The sequence below is a fragment of the Arachis hypogaea genome, chromosome 3 (assembly GCF_003086295.3).
Source record: "Arachis hypogaea cultivar Tifrunner chromosome 3, arahy.Tifrunner.gnm2.J5K5, whole genome shotgun sequence".
Taxonomy (NCBI): Eukaryota; Viridiplantae; Streptophyta; class Magnoliopsida; order Fabales; family Fabaceae; genus Arachis; species Arachis hypogaea.
This window is the reverse complement of record NC_092038.1, coordinates 87,403,646-87,426,919: the sequence shown is the minus strand read 5'-3', so window position 1 is coordinate 87,426,919 and position 23,274 is coordinate 87,403,646. Positions and strand designations below refer to the sequence as shown.

General features: G+C 40.0%; 1 protein-coding gene and 1 non-coding gene across 2 annotated transcripts; both read left to right on the top strand.

Annotated features, from left to right (window-relative positions):
- The first annotated feature begins 8,333 nt into the window (after positions 1-8,333).
- Positions 8,334-8,921, top strand: LOC112777394 (uncharacterized). Its single transcript, XM_025821749.1, has 2 exons — positions 8,334-8,418; positions 8,509-8,921. Exons 1-2 carry the CDS (start codon positions 8,334-8,336, stop codon positions 8,919-8,921), a joined length of 498 nt encoding a protein of 165 aa, XP_025677534.1.
- A 5,146-nt stretch (positions 8,922-14,067) lies between these two features.
- Positions 14,068-14,173, top strand: LOC112793946 (small nucleolar RNA R71). Its single transcript, XR_003198632.1, has one exon. It is a non-coding gene; the product is annotated as a small nucleolar RNA R71 (small nucleolar RNA).
- The last annotated feature ends 9,101 nt before the right edge of the window (positions 14,174-23,274 follow it).

The following is a 23,274-nucleotide window of genomic DNA, read 5'->3' as shown; positions in this document are numbered from 1 at the left end:
CTCAAAATCTGAACGGATTGCAACATGCATCCAACAGTACTAGAGAGGTAGCTTTTGAAGAAGCTTATGATCCTGAGAACCCTGCCATGGCAGAGGTTAATTACATGGGTGAACCTTATGGAAACACCTATAACCCATCATGGAGAAATCATCCAAATTTCTCCTGGAAGGATCAACAAAAGCCTCAACAAGGCTTTAACAATGGTGGACGCAATAGGCTAAGCAATAGCAAGCCATATCCATCATCTTCTCAGCAACAGACAGAGAATTCTGAACAAAACACTTCTAATTTAGCCAATATTGTCTCTGATCTGTCAAAGGCCACTTTCAGTTTCATGAATGAAACAAGATCCTCCATTAGAAATTTGGAGGCACAAGTGGGCCAGCTGAGTAAGAAAGTTATTGAAACTCCTCCCAGTATTCTCCCAAGCAATACAGAAGAGAATCCAAAAGGAGAGTGCAAGGCCATTGATTTAGTCAAAGTGGCCGAATGCACTAGGGAGGAGGAGGACGAAAATCCTAGTGAGGAAGACCTCCTGGGACGTCCTTCAAGCAAGAAGGAGTTTCCTAATAAGGATCCAGAGGAATCTGAGGCTCATATAGAGACCATAGAGATTCCATTAAATCTCCTTCTGCCATTCATCAGCTCTGAAGACTATTCTTCCTCTGAAGAGGATGAAGATGTGACTGGAGAGCAAGATGCTCAATATTTAGGAGCTATCATGAAGCTGAATGCCAAGTTGTTTGGTAATGAGACTTGGGAAAGTGAACCTCCCTTGCTCATTAGTGAACTAGATACTTGGATTCAGAAAACTCTACCTCAAAAGAAACAAGATCCTGGCAAGTTCTTAATACCTTGTACCATTGGCACCATGAGCTTTTTCAAAGCTCTATGTGATCTAGGGTCAGGGATAAATCTTATGCCACTCTCTGTAATGGAGAAGTTAGGGATCATTGAGGTACAACCTACCTTGTTCTCATTGCAATTGGCAGATAAGTCATTGAGACAAGCTTATGGAATAGTAGAGGACGTGCTAGTAAAGGTTGAAGGCCTTTACATCCCTGCTGATTTCATAATCTTAGACACTAGGAAGGAAAAGGATGATTGCATCATCCTTGGAAGACCTTTCCTAGCTACAGCAGGAGCTGTGATAGATGTCAACAGAAGTGAATTAGTCCTTCAATTGAATGGGGACTACCTTGTGTTTAAGGCACATGGCCATCCCTCTGTGACAAAAGAGAGTAAGCAGGAAGAGCTTCTCTCAGTTCAGAGTCAAGAAGAGCCCACACAGTCAAACTCTAAGTTTGGTGTTGTGAAGCCACAACCAAACTCTAAGTTTGGTGTTAAGATCCCATATCCAAACTCTAAGTTTGGTGTTGGGACTATACACTAATATTGACCTGATCACCTTGTGGCTCCATGAGAGCCACTGTCAAGCTATTGACATTAAAGAAGCGCTTGTTGGGAGGCAACCCAATTTTAATTATCTAATTTTTATTTTATTGTTATTTTATGTTTTATTAGGTACATGATCATGAGGAGTCACGAAAAAAATCAAAAAAATTAAAAACAGAGTCAAAAACAGAAGAAAAAAAATTTTTCACCCTGGAGGACGCACAGGCTGGCATTCAACGCCAGTAAGATGCATCTGGCTGGCGTTCAACGCCAGAACAGAGCACCATTCTGGCGCTGAACGCCAGAAACAAGCAACATCCTGGCGCTAAACGCCAGGAATGTGCCCAGAGAGGAAAAACTGGTGGTGAACGCCAGTAACAAGCATGAAACTGGCGTTCAACGCCAGAAACATGCTTTACATGGGCGTTGAACGCCCAGAACGTGCACCAATGGGCGTTTAAACGCCAGAATGGTGTGCCAAGGCAATTTACATGCCTATTTGGTGCAGGGATGGAATTCTTTGACACCTCAGGACCTGTGGACCCCACAGGATCATCTCAGGATCTGTGGACCTCACAGGATCCCCACCTACCTCGCCCTCTCTCTTTCCATTCATGGTCATTCCTTCTATTTTTCATTCACCACCTACATCTATCCACTCTTCCCCATACACCCCACCTACCTTTACAATTCAACTTCTCTTTCCCACCCAATCCCACCCATATAGCCGAATCCATCTCCCTTCACTCACCTCCATTTTCTTCTTCTTCTTCTTCCTCTCTTCTTTCTTCTCTTGCTCGAGGGCGAGCAATATTTTAAGTTTGGTGTGGTAAAAGCATAGCTTTTTTGCTTTTCCATTACCATTAATGGCACCTAAGGCCAGAGAAACCTCAAAGGGAAGACAAAAGCTTCCACCTCTGAGTCTTGGGAGATGGAAAGACTATAAGCCGTCATAGCTCAGTGGTAGAACATGTGGCTGCAAATCAAGAGATCCCTGAGATACCTCAGGGAATAAGTTATCCTCCACACAAATATTGGAAGCAACTAAGGGTAGAAACACCAAAATTACTAGGAATCATTCAACAGAAGCAAGGAAGAGACATAGAGGAGCTCAAAAAGCACCATTGGACCTTCAAGAAGGCGCCACCCTCACTCAGGTGGATTCATTCCTTGTTCTTTATTTCTTTCTGTTTTCGGTTTTTAATGTTGTGTTTATCTATGTTTTGTGTCTCTACTTCATGATCATTAGTATGTAACCATGCCTTAAAGCTATGAATAAAATCCATTAATCCTTCACCTCTCTTAAATGAAAAATGTTTTAATTCAAAAGAACAAGAAGTACATGAATTTCGAATTTATCCTTGAATTTAATTTAATTATATTGATGTGGTGGCAATACTTTTTGTTTTCTGAATGAATGCTTGAACAGTGCATATTTTTGATCTTGTTGTTTATGAGTGTTAAAATTGTTGGCTCTTGAAAGAATGATGAACAAAGAGAAATGTTATTGATGATCTGAAAAATCATGAAATTGATTCTTGAAGCAAGAAAAAGCAGTGAAAAAGGAAGCTTGCGAAAAAAAAAAGTGGCGAAAAAAAATAGAAAGAAAAAGAAGGAGCAGTATAAAAAGCCAATAGCCCTTAAAACCAAAAGGCAAGGGTAAAAAGGATCCAAGGCTTTGAGCATCAATGGATAGGAGGGCCCAAGGAAATAAAATCCAGGCCTAAGCGGCTAAATCAAGCTGTCCCTAACCATGTGCTTGTGTCATGAAGGTCCAAGTGAAAAGCTTGAGACTAAGTGGTTAAAGTCGTGATCCAAGGCAAAAGAGTGTGCTTAAGAGCTCTGGACACCACTAACTGGGGACTCTAGCAAAGCTGAGTCACAATCTGAAAAGGTTCACCCAGTTATGTGTCTGTGGCATTGATGTATCCGGTGGTAATACTGGAAAACAAAGTGCTTAGGGCCACGGCCAAGACTCATAAGTAGCTGTGTTCAAGAATCAACATGCTTAACTAGGAAAGTCAATAACACTATCCGAAATTCTGAGTTCCCAGAGACGCCAATCACTCTGAACTTCAAAGAAAAAAGTGAGATGCCAAAACTATTCAGAAGCAAAAAGCTACAAGTCCCGCTCATCTAATTAAATTAATATTCATTGATATTCTGGAATTTATAGTATATTCTCTTCTTTTATCCTATTTGATTTTCAGTTGCTTGGGGACAAGCAACAATTTAAGTTTGGTGTTGTGATGAGCGGATAATTTATACGCTTTTTGGCATTGTTTTTATATAGTTTTTAGTAAGTTTGAGCTACTTTTAGGGATGTTTTCATTAGTTTTTATGTTAAATTCACATTTCTGGACTTTACTATGAGTTTGTGTGTTTTTCTGTGATTTCAGGTAAATTCTGGCTGAAATTGAGGGACTTGAGCAAAACTCTGAAGAAGGCTGACAAAAGGACTGCTGATGCTGTTGGAATCTGACCTCCCTACACTCGAAATGGATTTTCTGGAGCTACAGAACTCCAAATGGCGCGCTCTCAACGGCGTTGGAAATTAGACATCCAGAGCTTTCCAGCAATATATAATAGTCCATACTTTATTCGGAGATTGACGACGTAACTTGGCGTTGAACGCCAAGTATATGCTGCTGTCTGGAGTTAAACGCCAGAAAAACGTCATGATTCGGAGTTGAACGCCCAAAACACGTCATAACTCGGAGTTCAACTCCAAGAGAAGCCTCAGCTCGTGAATTAATCAAGCTCAGCCCAAGCATACACCAAGTGGGCCCCGGAAGTGGATTTATGCATCAATTACTTACTCATGTAAACCCTAGGAGCTAGTTTATTATAAATAGAACATTTATCTATTGTATTAGATATCTTTGATCACTTTAGGTCTTTGATCATTCGGTCTTGTGACCACATGGGGGCTGGCCATTCGGCCATGCCTGAACCTTTTGCTTATGTATTTTCAACGGTGGAGTTTCTGCACACCATAGATTAAGGGTGTGGAGCTCTGCTGTACCTCAAGTATTAATGCAATTCTATTCTCTTTTATTCAAATCTCTCTTATTCTTATTCCAAGATATTCATTCGTACCCAAGAACATGATGAATGTGATGATAAGTAACCCTCATTATCATTCTCACTTATGAACGCACGTGATTGACAACCACTTCCGTTCTACATGCAACAGAGCTTGAATGTGTATCTCTTAGATTCCCCAACAGAATCTTCGTGGTATAAGCTAGATAGATGGCGGCATTTATGAGGATCCGGAAAGTCTCACCTTGTCTGTGGTATTCCGAGTAGGATCCTGGGAATCCGGAAAGTCTCACCTTGTCTATGGTATTCCGAGTAGGATTCCGGTAATGAATGACTGTGACGTGCTTCAAACTTGCAAGTGCTGGGCATTAGTGACAGACGCAAAAGAATCAAGGGGTTCTATTCCAGTAGGCGCAGGAACCAACCAGTGATTAGCCGTGCTGTGACAGAGCGCGTGAGCGTAGTTTTCACTGCGAGGATGGGATGTAGCCATCAACCATGAGTGATGCCTTCAGACGATTAGCCATGCGAGTGACAGCCGCATAGGATCATTTTCCCGAGAGGATTGAAAGTAGCCACCGCTGATGGTGAACCCCTATACACAGCTTGCCATGGAAAGGAGTAAGAAGGATTGAGTTGAAGCAGTGGGAGAGCAGGCGTCCTTGAGCCATACAGTACCTCCATTCGCTTATCTGAAATTCCCACCAATGAATCTTCATGAGTATTCTATCCCTTTTATTATTTATTTTCTTATTTCTATTTTCGAAACCATAAACCAATTTTAATCTGCCTAACTGAGATTTACAAGGTGACCATAGCTTGCTTCATACCAACAATCTCTGTGGGATCGACCCTTACTCACGTAAGGTTTATTACTTGGACGACCCAGTACACTTGCTGGTTAGTTGAACGGAGTTGTGTCCACTCGTGCCAATTTCAAATTCCATAATTTTACAATGAGTGCAACTTAAAGAATAGTGATCACAATTTCGTCCACCAGCTCCACACCTTTAATCTATGGTGTGTAGAAACTCCACCGTTGAAAATACATAAGTGATGAAGGTTTAGGCATGGCTGAATGGCCAGCCCCCAAACGTGATCAAAAGATCAAAAAATACAATCCAGGATGTCTAATACACTAGTAAAAAGTTTTATTTATACTAAACTAGCGACTAGGGTTTACAGAAGTAAGTAATTGATGCATAAATCCACTTCCGGGGCCCACTTGTTGTATGTTTGGGTTGAGCTTGATCTTTACATGAGCTGAGGCTTATCTTGGAGCTGAATGCCAAGTTGTAACGTGTTTTTGGCGTTCAACTCTGGTTCGTGACGTGTTTCTGGCGTTTGACTCCAGAATGCAGCATGGAACTGGCGTTGAGCGCTAGTTTACATCATCAAATCTCGAATAAAGTATGGACTATTATATATTGCTGGAAAGCTCTGGATGTATACTTTCCAACGCGGTTGATCGCGCCATTTAGAGTTCTGTAGCTCCAGAAAATCCATTTCGAGTGCAGGGAGGTCAGAATCCAACAGCATCAGCAGTCCTTTGTTAGCCTTTTATCAGAGTTTTGCTCAGGTCACTCAATTTCAGCCAGAAATTTATTGAAATCATAGAAAAACACACAAACTTGTAGTAAAGTCCAGAAATGTGAATTTAGCATAAAAACTAATGAAAACATCCCTAAAAGTAGCTAGATCCTACTAAAAACTACCTAAAAACAATGCCAAAAAGTGTATAAATTATCCGCTCATTAGGAATGCAAGAGGGGAAAGAAATGTAAATAGCAAGGAATTAAATAAACATGCAAGGAATTAAAAGAAAGCAAATAAATATGCAAGGAATTAAAAGAAAGCAAGTAAACATGCAAGGAATGTAAAGGGCAACTCTTGGCAAGAATTGGGGAGTTTAGGGATTCCTATCCTAGTTGTGGACCACAAACATGGCAATTGTGTGGAATAAATCCAAACTAGTCAATCCTCCTTGAGAATTAGTCAAAAGAGTGTAATTGATCTCAATCCATAAGTCTTATTCAACTCACTAATTACTTAGTGAAAGACTAGCTTCAATGGAAACCAAATCAATTAACTATTCCCACACAATGCAAAATGGACATCCACAATTCAATTCCACCCAAACATCCAATTTTTCAACCAAGAGTGTGAAAACTTAACATGCAAGAAATCAAAAGTCAAAAGCAATAAAAGTCAAAACAAGTAAAATTAAAGTGCAAGAAACCTCTTGGCAAGTAATTGAGAGCTAAGGTTACCTATCCTAGCCATTGACCACAAACACATGATGATTATGAAGATTTAATCCTACTTAGTCAACCCTAACATCGAGGATAAGTCAAATAGGCATAGTTGATTTCAATCCCTAAGTCCTATGTAAACACTAAGGGGTCACATAGAGTCAAGGGAGACCAAATCAACTAACTACTCTAATATATCAAACAAGAATAGACATCAATGACTCAAGGATCCCCAAAGTCATCAATTCCAAGCCAAGTGTAGAGAAAAACTATGAAAAAACTAAGCCAAGTATTTTATCAAACACTTGGTGTGCATGGAAATAAAATAACATTAAATTGCAATAAAATAAATTCTAAAACTACCAAAGCAAGAAAGTGACAATAACAACAAAAGAAAGAAATAAATGACATGGAAACATAAATGTGCATTAATTAAAATTAAAATAACAAGAGTGTGCATAACATAAAAATGGCAAGATAAAGAAAATAACAAACGAAATGAAGAAGAATAAAGATGCAATAACAATAAATGACAAGGAAAAGTAAAGAAAAGCAAGAATTAAAAGTAGAATTACATGAAATTAAACTAAAGAACCCTAATTCTAGAGAGAGGGGGGAGCTTCTCTCTCTAGAAAACTACACTAAAACATGATAAAAGGTAAACCTAATTGTCCCCCGCCCTTCATTCCTCTTCAATTTGGCCTTAAATAGCTTCAAAAAATGAGTTGAATTGGGTTTTGGGAGCCCAGAAATCACTCTCAGTGGTTTCCAATTAATGAGGTCACGTGCAGGGACCTGTGCAGACGCACAGATCTGTGCGTCCGCACACATGCTGAATCCTGACTTGTGCGTATGCACAAGTACCTGTGCGTACGCACACTTAAACTTATGCCCACTATTGCAAATTGCATATCATTTTGAAGCCCCGGACGTTAGATTTCCAAATTTATGACCAATTTAGTACAGAGAGGTCAGGGTTGGTAGTTTTCCAAATCCTTCATTTCCTGAATTCTTCCCTTATGCATGTTCTTTTCCTTACTTCTTCAACCCATACTTGCCTTGGAAACCTGAAAATCACTTAACAAATACATCAAGGCACCTAATGGGATTAAAGCGAATAAAATTAAGTAAAGTACAAATGAGTATGTTTTCACTTTCAAGCACAATTTAGGAAGAAATAGCAAAAGCATGCTATTTAGGTGAATAAATTTGGGTTTATGTGATGGAATCCACTCAAATCAAACCAAAATATATCGGAAAATATGGACTCATCAACCATTCTTGTTTAGAAGGTGTCCATATAGGATGATTAGAAGATGTATCCCTGAGAATGAGATGAGAGACATATTGTGGCACTGTCATGGTTTAGCTTATAGTGGATATTTTGGACCAGAGAGAACAGCAGCTAAAGTACTTCAAAGTGGATTTTATTGGCCCACAATATTCAAAGATGCTAGAAACTTTGTGCACCAGTGCAATGAATGTCAAAGAGCTGAAAGATTAACAAGGAGGAATGAAATGCCTCAAAATTACATTCTGGAAGTAGAACTATTTGATCTCTAGGGAATAGATTTCATCGGCCCCTTTCCCCCATTACACTCTTTTAAATACATACTAGTAGCAGTAGAATATGTCTCAAAATGGGTGGAGGGCATGGCAACAACCACTTGCGATGCATCTATTATTCTCCAATTCCTCAAGAGACACATATTCACCAGATATGGGGTACCTAAGGGTCTTATTAGCGATGGTGGTGGCCATTTTTGTAATAGACAAATGGAGAAATTGCTTCACAAATATGGGGTAATTCATAAGGTAGCTACACCCTATCACCCCAGACCAATGGCCAAGCTGATTTGGCTAATCAAGAGCTGAAGAGGATTTTAGAAAAGACAGTGGGAACCACAAGAAAGGATTGGGCCAGAAAGCTAGAGAATGCTCTCTGGACATACAGGACAGCATTCAAAACTCCTATTGGGAAATCACCTTTCCAGATGCTGTATGGCAAGTCCTGTCACCTCCCTGTAAAGCTAGAACACAAAGCATACTGGGCCATTAAGCTCCTCAACCTTGATTTTCAGGCAGCGGGAGAGAAGAGGCTACTGCAACTGAATGAGTTGGATGAATTCAGGTTAGAGGCCTATGAGAATGCCAAGATATACAAGAAAAAGTTCAAGAGCTGGCATGACAAAAGAATCTCAAAGAAGGAGTTCAAACCAGGGCCGTAAGTACTTGTGTATAACTCCAGACTCAAGGTTTTCCCTGGCAAACTCAAGCCCAAATGGACCGGCCCCTACTTGGTGACAAAAGTTCTCCCTTATAGAAGCCTTGAACTTCTAAATGAAGCCACAAAGGATCTCTTCACAAAAAATGGTCACAGAGCAAAGCATTATTTAGGAGGCCTGGGAACAAAAAGGAAAGCAAGCATGAGCTTGGATGAACATGAATGCAGGATGTCAAGCTAATGATATTAAAAGAGCGCTTGTTGGGAGGCAACTCAACCGGAGGCAGTTTTCTTTTCATAGCTATTTCAATAAAGAGTGAAGTAGATTTCTCTGCATTGCAAGGAGCTAAGCTTGGTGTTGCATACCAAAAACGATTTAAAAGTAAATGTGTGGTTTTAAGTTTGGTGTTCCACCAAAAAGTTCATTAAGAACACACTACACTCTTCTGCAAGATTGATCACTAACTCCAAACAATAAGAGAAACCACTTAACACTTGTTTAGTTCATATTTTATTTTCTTTAAAAGCACAAGGTTTCATCTAATGCATGACAGACAGTGGCAAAGAATTAAGTTTGGTGTTCACAAACTAAAGTAAGTTCAAAAGCCTACAAACATTCATGCATGATTAACCATTTTTCAAGTGCTTGGGGAACAAACAACTTCCACCATCATTGCAGAAAACTATTCAGCTTTTTGGAGGATTGTACATCATTAATAAGAAAAGCACAACAGTTGAAGAGGCTGATGAAAGACTAAGCAAGAAAACTCCAGAAAGTTGTATTGTTAAGTGCTTGTCTTTTATGAAAAACTGGTTTGATTGGAAGTGATATTGTACCCCTATCTGTCTGCTTAGGATAGCTTCTCTGTAGTTCAATAATGATTGCTTGATATTCTACAGCACCATACTCTTGAAAACTTGCTTGCACTCAATATTTTAAAAATTCATTAGAGAACAATTATTTGAAAATAAGGATTGAGGAATCAAAAATTTATTTTGAGCCAAGCAAAATATTAAGAGAAGTGGTGGTTCTAGTTATATGATTATGTATTGAGGTTATATGTTTATGAAAACTTGCATGGGAGCTCATAGGCAGGAAATAGAATTCAAAAGAATCTTGTGGAGATTCTCAAACATTTATTGATCCAAGAAGCAGCAACAAAAGAAAATAAGGGAAACAGAAAAGCAAAAGAACATGACAAAAGGCTCTGAGCATCAATTACTAGGAGGAAAAAGAAAGAAATAAGAACTCAAAGAGTTACTATCCTAGTTAAATGCTTGTGGTAGAATTGTGTCAAAGAGAGAGTCTTGAGCAAGTAAATCCTAAGGGGTGCTTCAACACCTAATACCTTAAAACCAACTGGTTTGGAAGTATTGATTGAAAGCTTATCTAAAGAGCCCCTTTCAGACATGACACTTAGAGTTAATGCCAAAACACAGAAACCATAAACTACTTCAAGGTGATTACCTATAGAGAAATCTCCATGATATCATTTGAATGAAAATCCTAAGATCTAAGACTTCCAATATGTAGGGACTAGTAAGCACTGAAGCCCTTACATGAGCATACAATTTAGAGTTCACCCCACTGTCACTTAATCACTTTACTCACAACGTATTACAAGTTATTCTTCACTCCATTCTAATTAAAAGAGCCTTTGTGCATAATTCTTCTCTTGCTTGAGGACAAGGAAGGTTTAAGTTTGGTGTTGTGATGACAAGTCATCTTATGCTAGTTTTACTAGCATTTTTCCTTGCTTTTATTAGGTTTATTACACTTTCTTGCATAAGAAGTAAGTGAGTGGAGTGGAATTTCATGTTCATCTTGTCTCAATCAAACATTGTTGATTTGATGCAAAAATCATGAGGTTTATGCACAATTTAGTTGATTATTATGAACCTTATGATTTTGGTGAGACTTTGATTGCTTGTTTGGTTGATGGCAGGTGAAAATATGATGACAAGAAAAGGGCAAAGAAGTAAGGTGCAGACGAATGCTGCGTTCATCAAATGAACGCTACGTTCACACATGACGCGCACGTGTACAAGTTGCCTACGCATGGGTGAGCAATTTGGAAACCCATGCGTATGCACACGTGGTGCGCACGCGTGGATTGAGGATCAGTGTTCACCAATAATGAACGCTACGTTCACTTGGAGTGAATGCCAGCAATACTTTCAAAATTTGAATTTGAAGATGGGAATCGACGCGCACACGTCGATGTTACAAATAAGTGATGGGCGCAGCCGCGTACATGATGCTGGGGCGCAGAAGTGAAGTTTTATCATCCACACGCACGCGCAAAAGATGCGTACGCATGAAGAGCGTTCATGGCACGTACGTAGAGTTTAGTCAATGAACGCTGCAAAAGTACGCGCACGCATGTATGGCACGTGCGAGCATGATTGAGGCAGAAGACAGCATCGACGTGCACGCATGCAGTACGCGGACGTGTCGATGGGGAAAAACGCAAGGGACGCGCATGCACCCAGGCCACGCACGCATCGGTGAAAGAACGCTATGTTTAATCTGAGAACGCTACGTTCACCTGATACTACATGGAAGCACCGATTTTGGACCAACTTCATCAGAAGGCCAAGAAGCCCACTCTAAGCACCTAAGGACTAAATTAGGAAGTGTATAAATAGGAGAAGATTTGATTTCATTGGGGGATTTTGGATTGGATCTTATTTTCATTTTTCATTTTAGCTTTCTTTTAGTTTTCCTTAAGGATTGAGATCTAAGTTTAATTTCCTCTCTGTTCTTCATCTCCTTCTGCAATTTTATTTTATGTTTTGGTAGTAGAGCAATGATGAATTAAACCCCAATTTCATTAGGGGGAGAAGCTCTATTGTAATTCCAATGAATCAATGAAATTCTTTTTCTTCTCAATTCTATTGTGTAGCTATTGGATAACTTCCACTGTGATTGTGAGTTATTCACTCCAGAAGGGGGTTTAATTCAATCGAATGTGAGTGTGAGCCTCGGAAGAGGAATCACCTTCATTAGAACTGAAGCTCTATCCTTCACTACTCTCTTGATCAACACTATTCGGGAGGAATTTAGATCTTGAAAGTTAGTGTGGCTAATGAATGAGAGAAATGTGCTCTAACTCTTCTCATGACAATTAGATTAAGGAATTGGCAAGATTGATTGTGATTATAGAGATTGGATTGCCAAGGAATTAGGATCCAATCAATTTCAATCCGCCACAGATCTATGCATATGATTAAGAAAGAAGTTGAGACCCAATTGATTCATGAAGGATTATAGTATCTCCAATCCCTGATGAATCATTTTCCTTGAATTCCTTTCACTTTGATTTTCCTGCACTTGCTGTAATTTACATTTATTAGTTCTGTTTTGATTCCCAAAACCAAAATCCTTTTTATTTTTCATGCAATTTAAGTTTCCTTGCTCTTTAGTATTTCTGCACTTTAAGATTCAGCCATTTACTTTTCTTGCAGTTTAAGATTCAGTTCCTTTAATTTCTTGCACCTTAAGTTTTGGCCAATTTTAGCTTTCTGCCATTTACCTCCTGTCAATTTACATTCTGCGCTTTAGAATTATTGCAATTTACTTTCTGCCAATCCAATTCATCAATACTAAGTTAACTAAATTCATCACCTAACAAAAGTTGCTCAATCCTTCAATCCCTGTGGGATCAACCTCATTCTTATGAGTTATTATTACATGATGCGACCCGGTATACTTGCCGGTTAGATTGTGTTAAAATCCAATTCCCTCATCAAGGACATAAGGTTAATGCTAGCTCCCAAATCACACAATGCTTTCTCAATATTGATATCTCCTATGATGCAAGGGATTTGGAAGCTCCCAGGATCTTTCATCTTTTGGGGAAGCTTCTTTTGTATGATGGCATTACATTCCTCTGTGAGCACTACGGTTTCCTTCTCTTCCCGATTTCTTTTCCTTGTTATAAGCTCCTTCAAGAACTTGGCATAGAGTGGCATTTGCTCTAATGCCTCAGCAAAGGGTATGTTGATCTGGAGCTTCTTAATGATTTCCAGAAATTTAGAAAACTGGATGTTCTTCCCATCCTTCCTCAGCCTTTGTGGATAGGTGCCTTTGGCACAAAAGGTTTTAGGACTTACTTTGGTGGGGATGGTGCAGGGGTCTCTTCTTCATTCTTGGTTTCAGGGTCATTTGCAAGTTCTTCTCCTTGGTTGCTTTGACTTGGGAGTGATTCCTCTACAACTTTTTCACTCCTTAGTGTGATGGCCTTGCATTCCCCTCTTGGGTTGGCCATGGTATCTCTAGGGAATGTTTGTGTAGGAATTGGTATTTATTTAGACAAGCTCCCTACTTGTGCTTCAAGTTTTTAAATTGCTGCCCCTTGGTTCCTTATGTTGGATCTGAACTCCTCTTGGTTTGCATCTATCTTTCTTTTAGCCTGCATTTGTTTCTCCAGAACAGTGGAAATGGTTCTTGTCAGTTGTGCTATGACATCCTCTAATTTTGCAAAATTACTGCTGATTTCACATGGTTGCATGGTTGAGGATGATGTATCTTGATGGTGGTTGTTGGGAGGAGTGGTATGATGCATTTCGTGAGTTGTGGTGGGATGTATTTTGTGAGTTGTGCTAGGGTCTATTGTTGCCTGATTGATGGTTGGTGTTGTGGATGTTGTATTGGTTAGATTGGTATGGTTTGTAGTCTTGGCTATGATTTTGTTGGTTTCCCCACCCAAAATTTAGGTGGTTCTTCCAACCAGGGTTGTATGTCTTGGCATTGGGATCATATGGTGGTCTAGAGGGATTGCTCACATAGTTAGCTTGCTCCCATTCACATTCAACTTCTGGTGTATCTCCTTCTTGTGGAGGGGCTTGGGCTTGAATAGCTGAGACTTGGTTCTTCTCCATCTTCTTGGTTAGAGCGGTTAGTTGTACAGTGATCACTTTGTTTTGGGCTAACAAAGCATCCATAGAATTGAGCTCCATCACTCCCCTATTTTGAGTTCTTTCTGAGGCATAAAAGTACTCATTTTCGGCCACAGTTTCTATGACATCTATGGCTTCTTCAATGGTCTTTCTCTTGTTAAGTGAGAACCCTGAATAATGATCTACTACCTGTTTTGACACATTAGATAGCCCCTCATAGAAGATGTGTAGTTGCACCCACTCATTGAACATATCCAGAGGGCATTTCCTTGTCAAGTCTTTAAATCTCTCCCAGGCCTCAAAAAGGATTTTACCATCTTGCTGTCTGAAGGTTTGCACCTCAGCTCTCAATCTATTGACTCTCTGTGGAGGATAGAATCTGTCTTGAAATTTGTTCACAACATCATCCCAAGTTGTCAAGCTCTCCTTGGAAAATGCTTCTAACCACTTTGCTGCCTTGTCTCTGAGAGAAAAGGGGGAACAAATGTAGTTTATAGGTGTCAGGGTATACCCCATTTTGACTTTACAGTGTCACAAATCCTCAAGAATGTAGCAGATGTTAATTGGGGTCCTCTTGAGCACTCCCTCTAAATGAGCAATTATTCTAGACAAGTGTGATGAGTTGAGGCTTCAACTCAAAGTTGTTAGCATGAATTGTTGGCTTTAGAATGCTACTGCCATAGTTTCTTGGATTCGGGTTGATATAAGAGCCTAGAACTCTCTTCTCTAGCTCAACATGATTGCCAGCATCTTCTCCAACATGGTTATTGGTGCACAAAATTGTGATCTCAATGGCGCCAACAACTTGTACGCACAATTGTAATCTCAACTCTTTTTCACAACTTCGCACAACTAACCAACAAGTGCACTAGGTCATCCAACTAATAAACCTTACGTGAGTAAGGGTCGATCCCACAGAGATTGTCGGCTTGAAGCAAGCTATGGTCATCTTGTAAATCTCAGTCAGGCAGATTCAAAATGTTATGGAGTTTTGATAAATTAAAAGATAAATAAGCATAAAATAAAGATAGAGATACTTATGTAATTCATTGGTGGGAATTTCAGATAAGCGTATGGAGATGCGTTGTTCCTTCTGAATCTCTGCTTTCCTATTGCCTTCATCCAATCCTTCATACTCCTTTCTATGGCAAGCTGGATGTTGGGTGTCACCATTATCAATGGCTACTTCCTGTCCTCTTAGTGAAAATGGTCCTCTACGGTTTCTGTACGGCTAATCAACTGTCAGATTGCTCGTCTCGGATGAAAAATACCATGCACAGATATCGTATGGCTAATCAGCTGTTGGTTCTCGATCGTGTAAGAATAGGATTTACTATCCTTTTGTATTTGTCACCACGCCCTACAGTCACGAGTTTGAAGCTCGTCACAGTCATCCCTTCCCAGATCCTACTCAGAATACCACAGACAAGATTTAGACTTTCCGGATCTCAAGAATGCTTGATACGTAAAAATGAGATTTCACGTACAACCGGCAAGTATACCGGATCGTATCAAGTAATAAGACTCACTAAGAGTGAAGTCGATCCCACGGAGATTGTTAGATTAAGCAACTTTAGTTAAATGGTAAATTTAGTCAAGCAAACATTGTTTTGATTTCATGAGAATTTTGATTCTTGAACATAGTTGCAAGAATTTAAATGACAAGGACTTTAAAGAACTAGAATCTAGAGCGAAAATGGAAGCAAATAACTGAAACTTAAAATGCAAGAAACTTAAATGACATCCAAGATAAATTGCAAGGAATTAAAGGTTGCAGAAATTTAAAGAGCATAAGAGCAAAGAGCAAGAAATAAAGAGACAGAATGTAAATAACAAGAATAGTAAATTGCAAGAATGTAGAAGGGAAATGGGGTAATGGGAGCAAAAGAAATGAGAATTAATGATAGAGAGAATCATTAGGGATCGGAGATACAAATTCTCATGAATTGATGTTGATCAATTTCTTCTCAATCATGGGTATAGATCCATGGAAAGTTGTGGGTAATTGAATCCCAATCTCTTGGTGATCCAATTTCTCTCAACATAACCAATTGCCACTCTCGTGATCTAATTGTTCATGAGAAGAGATGAAGCTCAATTTCTAATCCAAGCCACACAATTTCCAGAATCTCAACCAAGGATGGTTACATCTCACATACCAACCAAAGTGTATTGATTAAGGAGATCATGAAAGGATGAACTCTAAACTGAACTGTGTGGTTCATTTCTCAAATTCACCACACAATTCATATAGATTAACCCCTCTCTCGATGGTGATTGAATCTTTGAAGAACAAGAGTTTCCTCTCGGATTAACCACTTGAATTGAGAAGGAGAAGAAGATTTATCAATTCATTCAAACAAGCAGAGCTCTTCCCCCTAATGAAAATGGGGTTTAGTGAATTATAGCTCCAATTTCAACCACAATTGCCATAAATAAAAATTAAACTAAGTGTCAAGAAGGATGAAGAAGAAGAAGAAAATGCTTAAAAACTCCAAAAAATGAAAAGTTCCAAGAAGAACCAAAATAGCTTTCTGGTATCCTCCCGGAAAATGCAAGAGAGTTCTCCAAGTAAAAGTGCTAGTAAGTAAAAGTCCCTAAAAGTCTAGAAAAAGTTCCTCCAGGATCCCCAGTGAAAGTGCAAACTCCTTCTCTATTTTTATTAGTCCTAAAACTCCTTCAAAGATCTTCAATTGGGCTAGTAATGTGGGCTTCCTCTTTGTTGAATTCTTGGCTCAATGGAAGAAGTGTTGCTAGACATGGAAGGAGGAGTTCATTCATGATGCTTCTGGCCCAATGGCTTGGCGTTTTTGCCAATAACGCTAGCCTTAATGCACGTTGGTAACGTGCATTGTGTTTTCCAGGGATTGAGCTTTGAGACTTGGGCGCTGCTAGCCCAAGTTGTTGCTAACAACTTGTTTTCCTTCTTCTTGACTCTACATTCATGCTTAATGTTGCCCAAAATTTGAGTATCAATCCTCTGCTTCAATGATGCCAGGGCATTTTGGCCAGTTTCACTAACCTTTTCTTTACTGTTTTTAGGTAATTTCATGCATTTTCTTAGGAAATAAGTTAGTTTTGGGCAGATATTCACTCAGACCTTGATTCAAGCATACATTGTGCATTTTACATTATTTCATGAGGATTTTGCATGATTTTAATGACAAAATTGTATATTGCATTACCCATGACTTGGACTAGAACTTTGATGCACTCTATTGCTTGATTTCAGGACCAAAAGGAAGCAAGGAATGGGAGGTAACTTGCAAAGTTAAGGAGAAAAGTAATTGCCAAAAACACTCTCAAAAGCCATCAATACCCACGTTAAAGAGTCACGTTAACTTACTCTAACGTGGAGAAGAGAAGTTGAGCCAACGTTAGTGACACTTAACATTGTCATTAACGTTGGCAATTGCTCACAAATGGCCACGTTAGAAGCCACGTTAACCTAGTTAACGTGGCCTCTAACGCTAAAGGGGGAAGAGAAGCCAATGTTAGTGACACTCAACATTGTCACTAACGTTGGCCTAAGGTGTAAAGAGCCACGTTAACTCCCACGTTAACTTGGTTAACGTGGGAGCTAACGTAAGAGATAGAGAGTAGTCGACAACGTTAGTGACACTCAACATTGTCACTAACGTTGGAGCAACCACACAACCCCCAAGAGCCAGGTTAACCTCCACGTTAACTTGGTTAACGTGGAAGTTAACGATGAGGAATGAAGAATGAGCTAACGTTAGTGACACTCAACATTGTCACTAACGTTGGGATGGCTAAGAATGGCCATGTTAGAAGCCACGTTAACCCAGTTAACGTGGACTCTAACGTGAGACCTAGGGGCACACTTGAACGTTAGTGACAATGTTGAGTGCCACTAACGGTCTCGAAGGTTGGCAAAAGCCACGTTAAAAGCCACGTTAACCTAGTTAACGTGAGCTTTAACGTGAAGCAAGAAGGGGCACACTTGAACGTTAGTGACAATGTTGAGTGTCACTAACGTTCTCGAAGGCTAGCAAGGCAAAGTTAAAAGCCACGTTAACCCAGTTAACGTGGGCTTTAACGTGAGGTAAAGGGGTGCATGGCAATGTTAGTCACAATGTTAAGTGTCACTAACGTTCTCGAACTTGTATTTTCATTAAATGTTAAACACCCCTAACGTCTTGAGCAAAAGTCTCTGCCCACTTCACATTTTCTCTCTGCAAGTAAGCCAAGCCCAATTGAAGAAAGGAACTGCTTCAAGCTCAAAGATCCAGAGGCCCAAGACATGAAGAGCTAACTAGAAGCTGAGAAGAGTAGTATATATAGGAGTAGTTTTGAAATAGAGAGGAGCTTTTTGGAGGAGCTAGAAAAGGGAACTACTCTTTGTATTTACTTTCTGGGCACTTCTAGCTTTATCATGTATTCTCCATCTTTGATTTTGATTTCTAGAGCTATGAACAACTAAACCCCTTTCATTGGGTTAGGGAGCTCTGTTGTAATTTGATGGATCAATACTAATATTCTTATTCTTCTTCTATCTTTCCTTTTGATTTTACTTGAAAGCTTTCGATCTTCATCCAATTGGATAGTTATCTTGGAAAAGAAGCTATTCAAACATGGATCTCTTCGGATCCTTGAAAGAGGAATGAAGAGATTAGCTAGAAATGCTTTCTCATGCTGGACCAAATTGAGTGTGGATGGGTATGTGGCTATAACCCTCTAGGCATTTGATTTGGGAAGTGCATGTGGTATAATCAGTGACCACACTTCATCTCTTCTCATGAGAAATTGACCAAGGAATTGGCTATTGATCAAGATTTGAGACATTGAATTGCAAGAAATTGTGATTCAATCACTTAAGATTGCCAAGGAGATCAATGAGTGCATTGATTGAGGAAGAGATGAAAATGAAATTGATCCGGAGAATGCAACATCTCCTAAGCCCAATGAACTCCCCATTTCTGATCTTACCCATTCTCTTTAATTTCTGCAATTTACTTTTATGAGCAATTCCCCCATTCCCATTTACAATTCTGCTATTTACTTTCAGTCATTTACTTTCCTACCATTTTAATTTCTGCAATTATCAACTCTATTCATGGATTCGCTCAACTAGATCATTCCTCTAATTAAAGTTGCTTGATCAATCAATCCCTGTGGGATTCGACCTCACTCTATTGTGAGTTTTTACTTGACGACAAATTCGGTACACTTGCCGAATGGGAATTTGTTGAGAGACAAGTTTTACCCCGATCAAGTTTATGGCGCCGTTGCCGGGGATTGATTGTGCATCGACAATGATTACATTACAGGATCACTAGATTGAGCATATGTATTTTGTTTGATTTAATTTTCTGTTCGATTAATTTGCTTTCCGTCTTAGTTTAATTCTTCCCCTCCCCTGTTTCTTAGTTTTTCTTTGCTATTTACAATTCAGTTCACTAACCCACTAACTGTTTGATATATTTCATCACTGAAACTAACAAGTAATTCTAACAAGATACTTTCTGCATTACTTTTCTTTGCTTGTACTCTGTTGGTTGTATGACAGGGAGAAGAAGCAGAGCTTCAACTTCCTTTGATTCTGAACCTGAGAGAACCTTCTTAAGATTAAGAAGGGAGGAAAAAGAAAAACGTGTAGTGGGTGCTGAAGAAGAGGAAGAACACTGCGAAGAATACTTTGAAACAACCATGGAAGACCATCGTGAGGAAGAGGTGCACAACCATGGTGGAGGAGGTTGAGCAAATCTTGGTGGGGAAGATAGAAGAGTCTTGGGCTCTTACATTAACCCAAACCCAAGGAACTGCGGAAGTAGCATCCAAAAACCAACCATCCATGCCAACAACTTTGAACTAAAGCCACAGCTCATCACCCTTGTTCAGAACAATTGCTCGTTCGGAGGAGGTGTCCAAGAAGACCCCAACCAACACTTAAATACCTTCCTGAGAATATGTGACACAGTGAAGTCCAATGGCGTTCAACCAGACGCCTATAGACTGTTGTTGTTCCCATTCTCTCTCAGAGACAAGGCAACCAAGTGGTTAGAGTCTTTTCCAAAGGAGAGCTTGACAACTTGGGATGATGTTATGAACAAATTCTTAGCAAGATTTTACCCCCCTCAACAAGTCAATCGGCTGAGAGCTGAGGTCCAAACTTTTAGGCAACAAGATGGTGAGACTCTATATGAAGCATGGGAGAGGTTTAAAAAACTAACAAGGAGATGTCCATCTGATATGTTCAATGAATGGGTGCAGCTGCACATCTTCTATGAAGGACTGTCATATGAATCTAAGAAGGCCGTAGACCATTCATCCGGAGGTTCTTTGAACAAGAAGAAGACCATTGAGGAAGCCATAGATGTCATTGAAACTGTAGCTGAGAATGACTACTTCTATGCTTCCAAAAGAGGGAACACTAGAGGAGTAATGGAGCTGAACAATGTAGATGCTCTGCTTGCTCAAAACAAGCTCATCACCAAGCAGCTAGCTGACCTCACCAAGAAGATGGAGAGAAGTCAAGTGGAAGCAATCACCACTTCAACTCAAGAGGAAACAAGTGAAGAGGAAGAAGGCACTCAGGAGCAAGCCAACTACATTGGGAATTCACCTAGATACAACCATGATTCATACTCCAAGACCTACAACCCTGGATGGAGGAATCACCCAAACTTTGGGTGGGGTAATCAACAAGACCAAGGCCAAGACCAGAGACGTCACAACCCCAACAACAATACAGTCCATTCCTTATTTAATGACCAAATCTCTAAAATTGAAACCCTACTTGAGAGCATATGCAGAGACATCCAAGATAGTAAAGCATTCCGAGAGGAAGTGCAGTCAAAGATGCAGAACCAAGATGCTGCCATTGAGAAGCTTGAAACACAAGTTGGTTACCTATTCAATCGGACTTTTGGCAACAACAGAAGTAAAAAGGAGGAGTGTCAAGCTATCACTCTAAGGAGTGGGAAGGAACTGAAGGGATTTGACCAGAAGAAACTAGAAGAAGAGTCAATTGACGAAGGAGAAAGGCAAGATGGAGATCAGAGCCCAACTTCTAAAAGTCAAAAAGAAGAAGGGAAGCTGAAGCTGGATGTCCCGAGAGTTCCATACCCTCAGCAATTGAAGAAAAAGGGGGATGACTACCAATTTTTGAGATTTTTAGAAATCTTCAAAAAGCTACAAATCAACATACACTTTGCTGAAGCAATAGAACAAATGCCTCTCTATGCCAAGTTCTTAAAGGAGCTCATGACTAAGAAGAGAAGCTGGAAGAACAAAAAAACTGTAATACTGACCGAAGAATGCAGTGCTATCATTCAGCACAAATTACCCCAGAAATTGAAGGATCCAGGGAGTTTTCAGATCCCCTGTGTCATAGGTGAGATCACAGTAGAGAAGGCTCTTTGTGACCTAGGAGCCAGCATCAATTTGATGTCAGTAGCTATGATGAGGAAGATGAAGATCGAAGAGGCTAAACCAACAAAGATGGCCCTACAATTGGCAGACCGATCATTCAAGTTCCCTCACGGCATAGTAGAGGATTTGTTGGTAAAGGTGGGAGAGTTCATATTCCCAGTAGATTTTGTGGTCCTAGATATGCAAGAGGAACCCAAGGCTTCCACTATCCTGGGGAGGCCCTTCTTGGCCACTGCAGGAGCTGTCATTGACGTCCAAAAAGGTGACCTCACCTTGAGATTACACAATGAAGAGATGACCTTCAACGTATTCAAGGCCATGAGTTACCCACCAGAGTAATTCGGGGAATGCATGAGGTTAGATGCGCTTGAGGAAGAAATACATAAGGACTTTGAGGAAGAAGAACCTGAAGAGCCAGAGAGGGTAGTAGGGGAGGAATATGAATCAAGTGAGGAGGTTGCAGCAACAGAAATTCATACACAAGAAGCACCCAAGGTGGAAAATCAAAAGTCAGAGGCACCAAAGCTTGAGCTCAAAGCACTGCCACCTACTCTCAAATATGCATATTTGGGAAAAAACGGAAGTTACCCAGTAATCATAAGCTCATCCCTCAACCAGGATCAAGAGGATGAACTACTCCAAGTACTGCGGAGGCACAAGGATGCCATTGGATGGACTCTTGCTGACCTGAAAGGAATAAGCTCAGCCATATGCATGCACAAGATACTGCTAGAAGAAGATGCCAAACCATCCATTCAATCTCAAAGGAGACTGAACCCAATTATGAAAGAGGTGGTGCAGAAAGAGGTTATGAAGTTATGGCAGGGAGGGGTGATATACCCTATCTCAGACAGCCCATGGGTCAGCCCTATACATGTTGTCCCAAAGAAGGGAGGAATAACTGTAGTTCCGAATGAGAGGAACGAATTAATTCCTACAAGGACCGTCACTGGATGGTGGATGTTCATAGACTACAGAAAACTCAATGAAGCTATATGAAAAGATCATTTCCCGCTTCTATTCATGGACCAGATGTTGGAACGACTTGCAGGCCATGCATTTTATTGTTTTCTCGATGGCTATTCAGGATATAACCAAATAGTGGTTGATCCTAGAGACCAAGAGATAACCTCCTTCACATGCCCATATGGAGTGTTTGCTTATAGGCGCATGCCATTTGGGCTATGTAATGCACCTGCAACATTCCAATGCTCCATGCTTTCTATCTTCTCAGACATGATAGAGAAATTCATTGAAGTTTTTATGGATGATTTTTCAGTATTTGGAGATTCTTTTCCTAGTTGCCTACATCACCTAGCCCTGGTATTGAAGAGATGTCAAGAGACCAATCTAGTTTTGAACTGGGAAAAATGTCACTTCATGGTGACAGGAGGAATAGTCCTTGGTCATAAGGTTTCTAACCAGGGTATTGAGGTGGACAGAGCTAAAGTGGAAATTATTGAAAAACTTCCTCCACCCAGTGATGTCAAGGCAATTAGGAGCTTTTTAGGGCATGCAGGTTTTTACAGAAGATTTATTAAGGATTTTTCGAAGATAGCAAAGCCCTTAAGCAATCTCCTTGTAGCTGACACACCATTTGTCTTCGATGAAACATGCATGTTGGCTTTTGAGAACTTGAAAATGAGGCTATCCTCTGCACCTATCATCTCCCCACCTGATTGGAACTTACCTTTTGAACTAATGTGTGATGCATCTGATTATGCAATAGGGGCAGTGTTAGGATAGAGGAAAGATAGCTTAGTCCATGTGATATACTATGCCAGCAAGGTCCTTAATAATGCTCAAAGAAATTATACCACAACTGAAAAGGAACTGCTGGCAATAGTCTTCGCATTTGACAAGTTTAGATCATACCTCATTGGTGCAAAAGTGATTGTTTTCACAGATCACACAGCACTTAAATATTTATTTGCTAAGCAGGAATCAAAACCAAGACTAATAAGATGGATCTTATTGTTGCAGGAATTTGATATTGAAATCAGAGACAAGAAAGGAGTGTAGAACAAGGTAGCAGATCACCTCTCCAGAATCCCTCAGGA

Excerpts from the sequence above, each read along its gene's own strand:
- LOC112777394 (XM_025821749.1), top strand. The coding sequence starts at position 8,334 with ATGGGTGGAGGGCATGGCAACAACCACTTGCGATGCATCTATTATTCT. Across the intron at positions 8,419-8,508 it reads ACATATTCACCAGATATGGG|GTAGCTACACCCTATCACCC; the intron begins GTACCTAAGGGT and ends GTAATTCATAAG.